The sequence below is a fragment of the Peromyscus californicus genome, unplaced genomic scaffold (genome assembly GCF_007827085.1).
Source record: "Peromyscus californicus insignis strain IS unplaced genomic scaffold, ASM782708v3 Scaffold_6__1_contigs__length_162567912, whole genome shotgun sequence".
In the NCBI taxonomy this organism is placed as follows: domain Eukaryota; kingdom Metazoa; phylum Chordata; class Mammalia; order Rodentia; family Cricetidae; genus Peromyscus; species Peromyscus californicus.
This window is the reverse complement of record NW_026294584.1, coordinates 142302309-142318980: the sequence shown is the minus strand read 5'-3', so window position 1 is coordinate 142318980 and position 16672 is coordinate 142302309. Positions and strand designations below refer to the sequence as shown.

At 49.8% G+C, this 16672-nt stretch overlaps 1 protein-coding gene across 1 annotated transcript in view; it reads left to right on the top strand.

The window, feature by feature from the left end:
- Positions 1 to 16672, top strand: part of Tead4 (TEA domain transcription factor 4) — an 84934-nt gene that overhangs the window by 44238 nt on the left and 24024 nt on the right. Inside the window, exons 4-8 of the mRNA XM_052721578.1 lie at positions 9888 to 9952; positions 10242 to 10304; positions 14607 to 14735; positions 15827 to 15870; positions 16350 to 16405. Of these exons, the coding sequence (XP_052577538.1) occupies positions 9888 to 9952; positions 10242 to 10304; positions 14607 to 14735; positions 15827 to 15870; positions 16350 to 16405 (357 nt within the window). The remainder of the gene's footprint in view (positions 1 to 9887; positions 9953 to 10241; positions 10305 to 14606; positions 14736 to 15826; positions 15871 to 16349; positions 16406 to 16672) is intronic.

Here is a 16672-nt window from a genome sequence, read left to right as displayed (position 1 = left end):
CAGAGAAAAGGGCTGGCTCTCTGGAGAGACCTCAAGTGGGTTCTTTAGATTCTCAGCCCATTTCGATGTTTAAAACTGGTTGCGGCCTCGGGCGGTGGTGGCGCACGCCTTTAATCCCAGCACTCGGGAGGCAGAGCCAGGTGGATCTCTGTGAGTTCAAGGCCAGCCTGGGCTACCAAGCGAGTCCCAGGAAAGGCGCAAAGCTACACAGAGAAACCCCTGTCTCGAAAAAACGAAAAAAAAAAAAAAAAAAACAAAACAAAACTGGTTGCATTCATTATGACATACAGCAAGATAATATAATAGGATAATAAACAGGAACACCAATTAAGAGCAGGGCCCGAAAGTCTGGGGAAGCATGGCTGACCACCCTGGCCTCCTGCTAAGCAGCTGGTCCCTTCACTTCCTTGATGCTGTTTTTATGGCGCGGCGAGAGGACTGGTGTGGGAGAGAACAGACTGCCTGCCCTGCCTCGGGAAATGAGACTCACGAGTGACTGTTCCAAGCAGGATTTTGCAGATCGGACAGCAAATCTAGTGGAATTGTGTCTAGGCCCAGGCCCAGGCTGATTGGTGCAGTGTGTGGGAAGCAAAGAGGTCATGAGAAGACTGTGGTAATTCCTCATCAGAGGTCCCCACCCTCAGCCTGAGGTCAGGCCGAGGCACGCCCCTCTTCTTCTTGGGCAGTCGTTCCCATGGTGGGCCATGGAGCTGAGCTGTGTGTTCTAGCTGTTGGACACATGTTCTCTGACAGATGGGTCTACCATCTGTCTGGTGGGGATATCCTTCCCAGCCCCTCCCAGGTCCTCTCTGGGGTGGGCCAAGACCACCTGCCACATTGCAATGTCCAGCTGCTCAGGGTCTCCTCTTAAGGCCAGGGTGGGCTCCTGCTTCCCTGGCTGGTGAACTCAACTGTTGAGGGGCCGAGGCCTACGGTTGTACAGCTGGTGGCAGGGCTGGGATGGAACATGTGTCTCTTTCTCTCCCTCTGAATTATCTGGACTTTCTGTCCTGTCCTCCTTCCTTCCCTCCACACCCCCTTCCTCCCTTTTGTCTCCTTTGGTGGGAGATATTTTTGAGACATACCACTATATAGCTCAGGCTAGCCTTGAACTCACTGTAGCACAGGCAGGCTTCCAACTAAAAGTCCTCCTGACTCAGTGCTGAGATTATGGGTGTGCTCCACCACTCCTGGTGCTCCTACAGGTTTCTTCTTGCCAAGGCTCCTTTTTACTAGCATGACATACATGGAAGTTCCCTCTCCAGGACCACATTCCCGCCTCCCACCCCCACCGCCCCACGTGCTTTTCATCCTGCCTAGCCATCTCTTCTCTGCCTCTCAGTAAATCCATAAATAACTAACTCTTTAAAATGAAACCAACAAGAAAGGAGAAATTAAAAAAAAAGAGGGTCTGAGGCCAGTCTGCATAATTTTGAATCTCAGCTACTTGTGATCTTGATCTCGAATAACTTACCAGACCTCCCCATCTGTAGCATGGAGGTGACATACCAGCTGCACTGAGCTGTGTGAGGATATAACGCAGGAGTGCCAATGCAGCTGTGACTCCGTATCTGAACTTGTGTAAACACTTCTGCTGATACTTCGGAGTATCTGGTTACTGCTGATAACCCTGCAGGAGTCAAAGGGAAGAAGTAGCTCTGTGTATACTGGTGTGAACTGGGTAACAACCAGTCCTGGAGGCAGTGTGTGGCTGCAGTGACCTTTCCCATGTGACAGGAAGGAACTCTGTTCCTCTTGGCTCCAAACACCCCTCAGAAACTCCACTTCCATGCTGGGGCATTCACCTCTGCCGGTGTCTCCTATGGCAGGAGGCTGATGGCCTGAGGTGAACAGCACAGAGACAGGAGAATGCAAAGTTGTGGACAGCATGCTGAGCAAACAGAGAGGACTGGGCGCTCTGGGACCAACCCTTAGCCGTGGAATTAAAAATGGCAGCTCACAGGAGAGAAGGGAGAATTTGGGCTGCTGGAGGCCAGGGAATGTGGAGATGGTGGTCAGAGGTTCAAAGATCCCACTGAGCAGGAGGGAGCTTTCCAGAACTATCACACAGCTTGTACCTCAGAATTAGTGAGAGGTATTTTCTCTTTTTAGATTATTGGCTTGGGGTCTTGTTTTATAGCCCTGATTGCTTTGGAAATTTATGTAGTCTAGTCTGGTCTTTAAACTCGAAGTGCTCTTCCTGCTCCTCTCTCTGGAATTACATGCCTGGTTAAAATTTCCAGGAACCAGGGCTGGTAACACACTCGTCATACCAGCACTTAGGAACCAGGGCTGGTAACACACTCATCATACCAGCACTTGGGAGGCGGAGGCAGCATCGGCTTTCTGCACTGAATGCTCCCCTGGGCTTGGAAGAGTGTCTCAGCTAGTTAGTATGGTGGCCTGTCCTATAAGAGACATTTCCCAGCATCCCTTTGGGCCTGATCAGTGCCACAGGCAAGTGGCCTGGGCAGTCATCACTCCTATATCTGTTAATGGAGAGTCTGAGTGAGATTTTTTTTTTCCAGCTTGTTTTGTTAGTTAGCAAATAGGTGGAGTGACCAGACTGTTATAGAGAGGTGAACTTACTCTGATTGTGTGAGCTGACATTACAAGATTCCCTGCTTGCCTGTGCACCTACCACACCCCTAAACTTCATTCCTCATAATTCAGGCTGGCCTTGCTGTGGTCCTGAGGATGACCCTGAACTTTTTTTTTTTAAGACAGGGTTTCTTTGTGTAGCCCTGGCTGTCCTAGAACTCGGCTCTGAAGACCACCCAGCTCTGCCTCCTTAATGTTTGGATTAAAGGTGTGCACCACCACCACTGCCCACCAGACTCTGAACGTTTTTTGTTTTGTTTTGTTCTTGAGACAGGGTTTCTCTGTGTAGCTTTGCGCCTTTCCTGGAGCTCACTCTGTAGCCCAGGCTGGCCTCGAACTCACAGAGATCCACCTGGCTCTGCCTCCCGAGTGCTGGGATTAAAGGTGTGCGCCACCACCGCCTCCCTGAATTTCTTCTTAAAGTTTGAACTAAAATTTCTTTAAAAAATTACATATTTAATTTATTTTTTAAATTTAAATTCCATTTACTTATTTGTGTGGATGGATGTGGGTGGATGTGCGCATGCCACAGTGTGCATATTGAGATCACAGGAGAACTCTCTTCCCACCAAGTGGGTCCTGGGAATTGAACTCAGGTCGTCAGTCTTTATAGCTAGCACATTTACCTGTTTCACCATCTGGAGACCCTGATGACCTTGAACTTTTGATCCAACTGCCTCCATCTCCACAGTGTTAGAACTATAGGCATGGACTGTGACACCTGATTTATGCAGTGCTGGGGGGCAGGGTTGAACATCAGGCTTCCTGCATGATAGTTGAGCATTCTTCCTACTGAGCTGTATCATCTCTCCATGATGTTTGTGGTTGTTTTGAGAAAGGGTTTCACTATGTAGCTCTGGCTGATCTGGAACTCACTATGTAGACCAAATTGGCTTTGAACTCAGAGAGATCCACCTGCCTCTGCCTCCTGAGTGCTGAGATTAAAGGTGGATACCACCACCCCTGGCTCTAAGGGTTTTTTTTTTTTTCTTATTTATTTGAATCTGTGTGTGCCTTCATGAATTTATGTGAACTACATTCATGTAGGTCCATGTTCTGTAGGGTGCTGGGAACTGAACCTGGGTCTTTTGTAAGACCAGTAGTAGATGCTCTTAGGTCACTGAGCCATCCTTCAGCCCTCCCCCCTTTTAAATACAGGGTCTTGGCTCTGTACTCCAGGCAAGCTTAAGACTTGCAGCAATTCTCCATTGTGCCAGGATTGCAGGTGTGAGCCACCACACCCAGATCCTAAACCTTTAAAGTTTGTTTTTATTATTGTTGTTTTTAAATTTTTGATAAGTAGGTTTATTTAGGAAAATTAGGCGGACAACTCCCAAGATTGGGAGGAGCTTCAAGAGAAGGATACCTTTAATTAAAGAAGAATAGTGTGTGTGTGTGTGTGTGTGTGTGTGTGTGTGTATATGCGCGCGCGCACACACACACACACACACACACACACGCACGCACGCACATGCATGTGCATGTGTCCCGCACATTTGTCCATAGCACACATGTGGAAGTAAGAAAACAAGTTTTCAGAGTCATTTCCTTTCTTCCACCATGGGTTCTGGGAGTCAAACTCAGGTCGTCAGGCACGGCACCTCCTTGGCCCCTGAAATTAATCTTCAAGGCATCTTATTGGAGTGTCAATGACATGTGCTTAAGGCCTACACGGTGATAAGTTTTGGCAGATGTGGGCACCTGTGAAGATGCTGCCACCATCAAAATAGTCAGCATCCATCACTGTCCAAGAGGTTAGCTTGTTTTCCTTTCAGTGTTGATGACAGAACCTAGGGCCCTGTGCATGCTAGGCAAATGCTCTACCCACTAAGGCACACCCCTAGCCAAGAATTTTCAGGCCTAATTTTGTGTTTGTAGTCTTTGCCTTACTTATTCTTTTTCCTAAAGAGAGTCTCCTGTGTTTTAAATGCCTTTAGCTCCATATAACTCCCATTGCTTATATACAGAAAAAAACTTGTAAGATAAAAAGTGGTGCCTTGGGAATTAGGAATAGTCTGAAGGCATTGCTTGACTTCATTTAGCTCCCCTATTTGTCTCTGAACCAGTTTCCTGCATATTTGATCTCCTTATCATTCAGTTCTCTTTCTTTTTGTCTTTTTGTTTGTTTGTTTGTTTTTGGTTTTGGTTTTTCAAGACAGGGTTTCTCTGTGTAGTCCTGACTGTCTTGGAACTCACTTTGCAGACCAGGCTGGCTTTGAACTCAAAAGATCTGCCTGTCTCTCCCTCCCAAATGCTGGCATCAAAGGTGTGTGCCACCGCCACCTGACTGCCATTTGGTTCTTTATTGTTTGTTTAAGAATTATTTACTGCCGGGCGATGATGGCATATGCCTTTAATCCCAGCACTCGGGAGGCAGAGCCAGGCGGATCTCTGTGAGTTCAAGGCCAGCCTGGGCTACAGAGTGAGATCTAGGATAGGCACTGAAACTACACAGAGAAACCCTGTCTTGAAAAACAAAACAAAAAACCAAAATAAACAAAACAAAAGAGCTATTTACTGAGAACCTACAATGTACAGGCAGCTTTCTTTTTTTTTTAATGTATGTGGGGCATACATGTATGTCTGTTTGTTTCCCTGTGTGTTGATATCAGGAGTCTTTACTGATCACTCTATTTTGTTCACTCTCATAATTGGACCCAGAGTTTGCTGATATGGGCTAGTTGAACTATCCAGTTTGCTTCCAGGGTGCTCTGTGTCCACCTTCCAAGCCACCAAGCTTGCCTGGAAGTTATATGGGTTTTTGGGCATCCAATCCTCTCACATGGGTGTTTTATCCACTGAATCATCTCCTCAACCTTCCAGGGAGATTTCTAGGTATCTGATAGAGACAAAAAATAAACCCCTGAGTGCATTCTCAGTGTGCACTTTCGGGGGAAAGACAGTACCCAGAATATCAGTACATTGCATGGTATGTGGATGAGAATGGGAATGACAGGAAGGGTAGGCTGAGATGTGCTGGTGGGGAGGGCCATCCTTGCTCTCATATTGTGGTCAGGGAAGATGTCACAGACCATGGCATCCATCTCCCCCAAGGCCATGAGACCATTCCAGACACTGCCAGGAACATGAAGAAGGTGGCCAACACAAAGCCTAGTGGGCAAGTGGGCCCAGCATGTTTCAGGAAGCAGCTCAGAATAGCGGATGGCATCAGAGAAGTGACTGACCTGGTGTGAGGGTGGAGAAATCCTTCGTGTGTGTGTGTGTGTGTGTGTGTGTGTGTGTGTGTGTGTGTGTCTGTCTGTCTGTGTGTGTATGTGTGTGTGTCTGTGTGTGTCCTGTGTGTGTGTGTGTGTGTCTGTCTGTCTCTGTGTGTATGTGTGTGTCTGTGTGTCTGTGTCTGTCTGTCTGTCTCTGTGTGTGTGTGTGTGTGTCTGTGTGTCTGTGTTTTGCAGGTTCCTTGTGTCCACTAGGAAAGAGCTCTGCCACTGACCCCAGCTCCCTTCACTCTTTTTTCCCCTCCCAAGTAACTCTATCTCTTATGTTGCTTAAGCTGGTGTCCAGCCCCTGGCAGAAACAACCCTCCTGCCTCTCAGCCTCCCAAGTAGCTGAGACTCCAACACCGCCACTACACCTGGCAAAACTTGGACTCTCTTCCTCTGAGGAAGACGGGAAGCCAGGGCAGTACTTTTTGGATTTTAGTAGACATGTCAGCTGCTGGGCCGAGAATAGCCTGAAGCAGGGAGCGAGGTGGAGGTGACTAATAATCCAGGCCAGAGCATGGTAGCTTGGACCACAGAACTGAGGTGGGGAGAAGAGGCCTAGTTCTGGGAATATTTCGAAAGTGGAACTGTGGTAGACACAGTCTTTCCTTCATCCATGCTTTGATTCCATTCTCCTGGTGCCAAACACTGGAGACGTTAACATATTTGTTTTAGGGAACGTGGTCTCGTTATGTAGCCCAGGCTAACTTGTAACTCCTGATCCTCTTGCTTCGTAAGTGCTAGGTCACAGGCATGTGCCCCCACCATTCCCAGCTTTGGAGGTGCAGATTGGAGTGAGAACAGCCTGAAGCTTGAGTGTATTCTTTTGCTCTGGGAGACTGAGAATCTAAAGGGCACAGATAACTCATGAGCTGCCAAGGTGTGGGAGAGGAGCAACCCAAGAGCTATTTCCCAGATGGTCCCTGAGGTTCCTAACATCCCCTGCCGGGTTGGCTACTTTTTTGTCAACTTGTCACAAGCTAGTCAGTCATCAGTGAAGGGAGTCTCCGTTGAGAAAGTGTCTCCTTAAGATGGACTGTAGGCAAGCCTGGAGGCATTTTCTTCATTAGTGATTAATGTCAGGCCCAGCCCGTTGTGGGTGGTGCCACCCTTAGGCTGGTGGTCCTGAGTTCTCAGGCGAAGCAAGTCGTGTGGAATGGCCTCTACATCAGCTCCTGCCTCCAGGATCCTGCCCTGTTTGAGTTCCTGTCCTGACTTTCTTTGATGATAAATGTGATGTGGAAGTGTGAGCCAAATAAATAAACCCTTTCCTCCCCAAGTTGCTTTGGTCATGGCATTTCATCACAGCATGTAACCCTGACTAAGACACCTGCCTTCCCTGTCCCTCCAGCTATCCCATTACTAACGCTGAGAATCGCCACTGTATCTCCAGGCTTGGATTGGCCTGCAGCTCCCAGAAACCTCTTCTCTGTCACCCCAACTTATCCCTGGCCTTAGTCTCTGAACTCTGATCACTTCTTTAGGCTAAGAATGTATTCTCCTTCCTGAGGAAGAGACTGATGGAGCTACAACAGACTTGTCCTCCTGCTCCTCATCCTGCCTTTAAGAAAAAAAGTCTGGGTTTTCTCTGTAGCCCAGGCTGGACTCAAACTTGAGGCGATCTTCTCACATTGGGCTGCTAAGTGCTAGGATGATAGTTATAGCCACCATGCCTGGCCATAGTTCTCATTCAGCTAGTATTAAGCTCAGCATCCTAAGTAAAAAAAAATCTGTGTGGTCAAACATAGAAGAAAGACTTTAAGCTAGCTTAGAAGAAGGCTGGGTGGAGGTCCATGGAGGAAGTGACTTGCTGTGGTCCCGGAGTCCCTTTGTAGAGCTGCAGGTTCAAGCCTGGCTCCCTAAACCCCACTTTGGTGGTCCTTTTTCTGTAACCAAGCACTGATGACTTAGGCCTCATCTTTCACAGGTGCAGCACAATCGCCTGTAGTTAGACACAGAGTAGAACTGCTGGACATCCACCTACGGAGTCCATTTCCCTGGAAGGCTTTGGGAAGAGACATCTTTCAGGACTCACGCTTTTAGATGCAGACTGACTCACAGAGCACCCGGAGGCCTGATTCTCTACTCCTTCTTTCCTTGGACACAGACAAGCCAGTGCTCCCAGGCCAGCACATCTTCTTGGCAGTTCAAGGCTCTTAATTTGGACTTGGCCATGGGGAAAGGTCAGTGTGAGGGCCAGCCTGGCTTTGGCCAAGCGCTCTAGTTACAGCCCAGGTGGCAGGCAGCCGGTTCGCCTCACCTGCCCCTGCAACGGCAGCTTCCTCACATGGCCACTCCAGCCTCAGCTGACAGGGCAGGCCTCTGCTATAACCTCTGGCCTAGATGTAGAGCAAAGAGGAGACAGTTTCCTCTCCTTCAGCCCTCCCTCTTGCTCAGCTGATGCCTTCCTTCCTTCCTTCCTTCCTTCCTTCCTTCCTTCCTTCCTTCCCTCCCCCTCCCTCCTTCTCTCTCTCTCTCTCTCTCTCTCTCTCTCTCTCTCTCTCTCTCTCTTTCTCTTTCTTTTTGAGACAGGGTTTCTCTGTGTAGCCCTAGCTGGCCTGGAACTCAGAAATTTGCCTGTCTCTGCCTCTTGAGTGCTGGCATTAAAGACGTGTGCTGCCACCACCACCACCACCAGGGCATCTGATGATCTTTGTTCTTTGCTTTTATCCTACCCAGTGGTCGAGGTCCCACTGAGGCCCACTGTTCCCCAAGCCTGAACTCATCCCTCATCCTCAAACACATCTGTTTCCAGCATACATTGCTCCATTGTGTGGATATGTGCCCCCTAACCTAGCTACTGAGTTCTGTTTAGCAGACAGAGGTAGGAGAATCAAGGATGAACATATTTCCTGGCCAGCCAGGGCTAGATAGCAATACCTTTTCTCAAAAAAAAAGCAAATGAATACACAAATAAAGCAAAGTAACAACTCCAAAAACAGGCTGAGGATGTAGCTTAGGTGGGAGAGTGCTTACCTAGCATGCACAGTGCTCTAGGCTTGGTTTCCAGAACTGTATAAAACCTGGCGTGGGCACATGCCTATTATTCCAGCACTTAAGGTATGGAAGCAAGAAGATCAGGAGTTCAGAGTCATTCCCAGCTACATAATGAGTTGAAAGTTGGCCTAGGCTACATGAGACCCTGCCTCAATACTAATAAATAAGAGTAGTAATAATAAACCAATACATCTTTTTTGATCTCACTTATAATAATAGAGGGTGTGAGCCGGGCGGTGGTGGCGCACGCCTTTAATCCCAGCACTCGGGAGGCAGAGCCAGGCGGATCTCTGTGAGTTCGAGGCCAGCCTGGTCTCCAAAGCGAGTTCCAGGAAAGGCGCAAAGCTACACGAGAAACCCTGTCTCGAAAAACCAAAAAAAAAAAAAAATAATAATAATAATAATAGAGGGTGTGGCTGCTTCTTACAGTCTTTGAGAGTCCTGGGGACACAGTATAGCCCCCAGGTGGTGGCTTTTCAGATGTTAGATGAAGCCTGCCACCTGCCCTGAGGCAGAGCCTTGGACTAAAGAAGTTGCCTGGGTTTTGGTTTTGGTTTTGGTTTTGGTGAGGCCTGATTTAGAATTAAGGCCTTGTACCTGCTAGACAAATCCTCAACACTGAGCTACATTTCCTGGGAGCCTTTTCTGTCTGAAGAGGCAGGCCTCCTCCCTGGCATCTATTAGAGTGTCAGCACCATGCCTCTCACGGCCCTGTTGCCCACCAACCATCTTGAAGTTCCTCCTCATTTCCAGAGGCAGCAGAAACTGTGGTAGTCTCCTAGCCAAGGGCCAGGTACTCCCCACATAGAAAGTCAGGGAGGGGCCCAGGTGTTTAAGGAGCCCCGTGGAATGAGGAGCTTGGGCTGAGGGGCAGTGGCCCATGTGTCCTGATTCTACTATTGCCATCAGTCTGTCCAGTAAGGGTGTAAACTACTGGGATATCCCTGTGCTCCAAAGAGGGCAGGAGAGAATTTACAGAGTCCTTACTCCAAGTCCCACCTAAGGTGGACAGAGTGAGACGTTCACCCTCAAGCACTCCTCACTGAGAGGTTGTGGGTGTTTCTGCAGGTCGGAATGAGCTGATCGCACGCTACATCAAGCTCCGCACAGGGAAGACCCGCACCAGGAAGCAGGTGAGGCCAGAAAGGTTGCCCTACCCACCACACCTGCTCCCAAGGAAGTGGGAGGGGTACCCACTTCTCTGGGTTCTCTGGTCCTTCCCCTTTACTAGACAGTCTAAGTCCCTCTCCAGGGTACTAGGGGGAAAAGCAGATCATTGATGTCACCCTGGTGCAGTCCTGCCAGGCTCAAGGTGAACTGGGGCAGGCAGGAGTGAGCTCCCCACAAAGGCTGAGAGCTGGGGGGGCGGGGAGCGTAAGCTGTCTGGGAGGTAGGGACAGGAACTCTCTCTTTCTGCAACAGGTCTCCAGCCACATCCAGGTGCTTGCCCGTCGAAAAGCCCGGGAGATCCAGGCCAAACTCAAGGTAAGGAAAGCAGTGTCAGCAAAGAGAGAACCTTGGGACTTGGGGTGCAGTGGGGGTGAAGTTGGGACTCTTTTTCCAGTTGAGAAAGTCAACCCAGTGGGCTCAGAGGCTCCCACTGTGCTGAGTCTATGTCTTCTTCCGCCATTAAGGACAGCCAGGCCTAGCCTGTGGCCTCTCTGTAGATCCATGTATATGGATGGCAGTCTCTTGCTGGGCCCTACCTGGGATTTATTTAGTGTAGAAGCCCAGACTCAGCATTTCTGTTCCCTCTCTGATCTCTGAGAGGGCAGTTCCATCCCCTCCCCAGATCCCCCTCAGTGTAAAGTCAGTTGCAGGTGGGTCCCCTCGGAAAGACAGTCCTCCAGGACTGTGGACCCAGCGCCTTTTGGGGAGCATTAGGAGGAAGTGAGCTCTCCATCAGGGAGTTAGTTCTTAACCACGTGGCCTGCCTGGCCACTTGGGAGGAAAGTCTAACATTTGAACCCTTGGATTAGACCAGTAGATACATCTTTATTGAAGCAAAGAGACTCTCATTTTATTTTTCTAAAACAAAATCTCACCTCGGTGTGCCTTCTAGGAGGTCATTCTGGTTGTAGGCAGTTTGGCAAAGAGTAGACCAGGACTTTCCCTACCTGCACACCAACTTCTGAGCAGCCTCTCATACCTAAGGAAGAACCCTGTACTACCTCAGAGCCCAGTTTAAAAGCTGCTGGACTGGACTGGATGACCTCACACTGTCCTGTCCATCACCTCTTTTTTTTTTGGGCGGGGGGCAGGGTTTCTTGTGTAGCCCAGGCTGTCCTGGAACTCACTCTGTAGACCAGGCTGGCCTCGAACTCACAGAGATCTGCCTGCCTCTGCCTCCCGAGTGCTGGGATTAAAGGCGTGTTCCTCCACCATCTGGCTTGTCCATCACCTCTTATCTGATGCCGGCCCAGAGGTAGAACCACTGACCTCTTCTTCCTAAGAAGGTACTCCCACTGTCCTCACACTTGCGTTCTTCCTGCCTTCAGCCCAGCTGTCCTCCACACCCCGTAGCTGTGGCTCGGCACCTCCATCCTTTGTTCCCAGGACAGCTGGCCTGCCTGCAGCTTGAATCCCTCCCTGGAACACCCCCAGTCTTAAAGAGCTGCTTGTTCTCCATGTCCCTCTCTGGTGACAGCAAGGACAGAGTAGCTATGTTATGTTTAGAGTGTCTAGGGGACGTTATGTTTAGAGTGTCTAGGGGACTGTTCAACTCCTTGGGATGTCTCTACCATCCATATTTGCTTCACGGAATCACATGTCTGCTTGTAACTTGAGACTTGAGGTCAACAGTCAGTGGACCTCTAGTCAGGCATCAGGAGGAGCCACAAACCTCATTTTGTTTTGTTTTGTTTTTCAAGACAGAGTTTCTCTGTGTAGTTTTGGTGCCTGTCCTGGATCTCGATCTCTAGACCAGGCTGGCCTCGAACTCACAGAGATCCACCTGGCTCTGCCTCCTGAGTGCTGGGATTAAAGGCGTGCGCCACCACTGCCCAGCCCACAAACTTCTTAAAATACCCAAAGTGTCATGTATCTGCATCTTCTCAGAAACTGGCCTGAGGACTCTGTCCTACTTTTGAGGCTCCTGGAACCACAGTTATCAAGCTCTGGGATAGACAGTAGGGTGGTCAGAAATCCTTGGGCTTGTTGTACCCCATCTCCGTCTCATGGTCAGGTCCTGCACCCTTCGTGAGCCCCATTCAGTAATCTCATCTAGAAAAGGACAGGGTGATGTGGCAGGGTGATAGGTAGGTAAGGTCCCCTTGAACTGGAAAATACACGACTCCTGACCCTGTGTCCGGCCGCTGATGTCATCCTTACGATGTCCTTTCCCCTTCCTCCTGCCTCACATATTGAGGATGTGGTTTCCTGAGCCCTGCCATTTGTTTAGATTAAGGATACAGGAAGGGACACGTTGCTGGCATGGAACGGATGGAGCTCTCTGGACTCGGGGTGCAGTTGCTAATCTCCGCAGCCTTGAGGATGTGGCCTGGCAGGTCACCTCAGGGAGAGGCCTGCCTGGGAGGGCTGGCCTAAAGTACCTTTTCCTCCTGGAAGTACATGACTTCAGTCGTCAGAGACAGCCTTTGAGAACAAGGCCCGAGTTTAGCCACAGAAGGACGGTGGGCAAGGGCGCCCGTGGCCAATCTCCCCCACTCACTGCTCTGAGTGGGGAACAAGCCCAGAACACAGCAAGGCTTCCGTGTCCTCCATAGTGAGTGCTGGCTGCTGCCACATCCTAACACGTTTCCATTGCCCTTTTGGCTGGCATGGCTCTCTCTGTACCAACCTGGAATGTCTTTGTCATTTTTTCTGTGATGATAGAAAAATTCCTCAGACTGGGTAATTACAAAGCAAAAAACAAGTCATGATTGTATGTGCCTATAGTCTTATCAGGAGGCTGGGGCAGAAAGATCACTCATGCCCATGTGTTTGAGAACAGCCTGGACAATATAGGCAGACTCTGTCTTTAAAAAGAGGGACACTGGGCATGATGGTGTGTGTGTGTGTGTGTGTGTGTGTGTGTGTGTGTGTGTGTGTAATCTCAGTTACTTGGGAGGATCCAAGTTCAAGGCCAGCCTGGGCATTCCAGTGAGACCCAATCACAAAATTTTAAACAAAAAGACACTGGTGGTATAGTTCAGGGGTGGAAGGCTTCTATAGTATGTGTAAGGCCCTGAGTTCAAGCCTCAGCATCATGAAAACAATGGATAGGGGCTGTGGATAGAGCGAATGCAGTGGTAGAGTGGGTACCTAGCATGTGCAAGGTCCTAGGCTCAGACTCTACACAAAAAGAAAAATAAAAGAGAGAAAGGTTTAAAGAATATGGGACTGGAAAGGTGGATCAGTGGTTAAGAGCCCTTGTTGCTCTGGCAGAGGACCTGGGTTCAGTTTCCATACCTATATAGTAAGTAGCTCATAACTGTAGGCACATAACCACCTGTGACTCTCGTTCCAGGGGATCTGACCCCCTCTTCTGGCTTCTATAAGTACCAGGCATGTGCATACTGCACACACATACATCATACATACAGGCAAAACACTCACACACATAAAACAAATAATTGATAGAAAAAGGAATAGATGCTTCTGTGGCCCGCAGTGTGAAAACATGGCTATAGTATCTACCAATACCTGTGAGAGCCTTCTTCCTGCATTAAAGCATGTAGAAGGGTACCACCACATGGAGAGCAAGCTAGCCCAAGTCATTCTTCCTCTTTTTGTAGACCGCTAATGCCATCATGGGGACTCACCCTTGTGACTACATCATCATCTTCCAAGAGTCTCATCAATCTATGAATTTAGGGGAACACTTTTGAGCCACAGCATGGATATCTCTCTCTCTGTCTCTCTCTCTCTCTCTCTCTCTCTCTCTCTCTCTCTCTCTCTCTCTCTCTCTCCGAGACAGGGTTTCTCTGTGTAGCTTTGGAGCCTGTCCTGGAACTTGCTCTGTAGACTAGGCTGACCTCGAACTCACTGAGATCCGCCTGGCTCTGCCTCCTGAGTGCTGGGATTAAAGGCGTGCGCCACCACCACCTGGCTTAGACCACTCTCTTAAGGCTAAATTCTCTGAGCCCCAGTTCTTCACCTTCTAAGAGGGATCCTGCTGATCCTCTACTCTCCCAGGGGTCAAAGTGCATTAGCATTTCTCAGGATCCTCAGTATGCTGTCTCAGGCCACACCTATTTCTAGACTTCTCCTGAGTGCCTTCTCGGTAGACACCTCTTGAGCCTCAGGACTACCCTGTATCCATCCTGCCTCAGAGCTGCTGTGTGGACTGAGGGAGATTGTCCTGCAGACTGTTAAGCTACAGAGGTATCTGCCAGCCTTAACTCTTGTCTTATTCAAGGCAGACTTAGGTCTATCAAATTTTCATTCACTGTGAAATATTGATTCACTAGGCTCTCCATTTTATAAAGATTATAACTGGGGCTCTGGGTTCAATGGTAGAGCACATGCTTAGTATGCTGGGTTCCATCCCAACACTAGAAAGAGAGAGAGGCGAGAGGGAGGGAGGGAAGGAGGAAGGGTGGTCAGTCAGGCAGTCTGACATAGTCCCTAGCCAGTTTCATTCTTCCACAACAGATGAGGAAGCTGACCAGAGAAGCCAAGTCCCCTGCTCAGTTACCAGCATGTTAGTACGCCACAAACTTAAATCTGGTCCCCCCGCTCTGGCTACTGGCACTGGACAGCTTTTCTGACCCTAAGGCCAGATCATGCCTCCCCTGAGCCTGGCTGGTGGCCCTGCTAAGGTCCTCCCTTCCCATGTCTCCCCAGGACCAGGCAGCTAAGAACAAGGCCCTGCAGAGCATGGCTGCCATGTCGTCCGCCCAGATCGTCTCCGCCACAGCCTTCCACAGTAAAATGGCTCTTGCCCGGGGCCCTGGCTACCCAGCAATCTCAGGGGTAAGTGGGGCAGCCCAGAGCAAGAGGCCAGCACAGCTTTCCTCATACCTTCTCTTCTGCAGAGCTGGGCACAGTGGCCGGTCTCAGTCCCTCTCTCTGAGCTCTCCCAGAGCCTGTTCTAAGCCATGGCTTTGCTGGCGGTGGAGCCACTGTTTGAGGGCCTTAGCAGCAACACAGCGGGCCTTTCAAGAGATGCAAGAGGCTGCTCTCCTTAGCTGGCCAGATGAAAACTGACGTAGTGTATAGATGAGGAGGCAGAAGTCCAAGGACTGGAGATGAATCCTGAGACTTTGACACGGCGCCGTGGAGTCCGCACACAGCCACCATTCACCCTTGACCCTACTCCTGCTCAGCATCCCAGCAGAGCCCACCTTCCGTGTGGAGGGCTGATGTCTGGGGACAAACCTGTGCTCAGATTTTGATTCTCTCAGCCTGACGACCAGCCTCTTAGCCGTGTCCACATTGCCATGCTTTTGGAATGTTCCAGAAACGGTCCTCCTTCCCAGTCTTGTCACATAGCTCCCTTTGGGATGCCCCACTTGCTCTGTCTGTCCTCACATGTGGGGAAGGGACATGTCTTGAATTCCACAAGCCTTTCCACCATCATATTTCATAGGGAATCTTAGAAGGTACTAGTTGTAAATAGATAGGACATAAAATGATTGTGTAGACACTCGGATTACATCATTTTTGGTATTCGAGGTAGGAACCATGTACCTTAGGCAAGCTAAGCACGCGCTCTACCACTGAGCTCCTGGGTAGATTTCTTGACTTTAGGACCTCAGAACCTTACATGCTGAAGAGCCCTGTGAGTCTCGATGGGAGGGAGAAAGGTGCAGGGTCAGCAAGTCTGGCTCTCCCTGTGGAGCACAGAGAAACACTCCGTGGTGTGGCTGCTGCCTGTTAGCACCAGCCAGTTAAACAGAGGCATTGGCTTTTCCTCCTCCCCCCACTGCTGGAGCGGCCTTTCTTTCTCCTTTTACACCCAGAGGCCTGCGTGGTCTCTCCCTTACAGACTTCCCCCAATCCCCGTGGACTCTGGCCCTAGGCACAGCACAGCCGAGCTGAGTCTATACCTTTTACCTCCACAGTTTTGGCAAGGAGCTTTGCCAGGCCAACCTGGAACGTCCCATGAGTGAGTATGGTTTGATTTCCTACCCCTCACTCCCTGAACTGGATTTGAACCCAGAATTTTAGGAAATGGAACCTGGCTTCGGGAGGTGGAGCAGGGGGAGACGGGCTGTAGTGTAAAGTTGGCCTTTCCAGGATGGCCATGACCTTAGGACAAAGGCTTTACTCCCAGACAGATGTCACCTATTAGTCTGCAGTGTCCACACTCGGAGTGCCATGTCCTGAAGTGCACATCTGTACAGGATGTAAGAGAGGCTCTGAAGCTTGATACCCAAAGAGACATCTGCTTGCCCGGGGAGAGGGTGTGAGGTGGATTGCCCCAACACATGTATTGCTTCCATGACTCAAACACCAAATCTGAAGGGATTGGCAGGGGTGGGTCCTAGAAACCAATGTCTGCTAAGGCCACCAATGGCCAAGCCACCAGGACTATCCTGCAGCTCTTTCCTGTGGCTGATGCCTCCTCTCTCCTTTCTCCCACAGTGTGAAACCTTTCTCCCAAAACGCCTACACCGTTCAGCCTCCACTGCCTCTGCCAGGTAGGTAGATGGTGCATGATTCCCTACGTGTCACACCCTGTGACTCCTGCCTCTGGTCCCAGGCTCCCAGCACCTGGGACCCTGTTAGATGTCCCAGGCTCACACCTCCTGTTAGATGTCATGACAGCATGTGTCCAGACTATACATCCCAATTTTCTTGCTGTACCCCATTTCTTTCCTCCGGTCAGCATGCTGCAGCCATGCCTCACAGGTGACATGGCGTTCTGGGTTGACACCACATGCTGTACTTCTTGCCACTTATGCTCA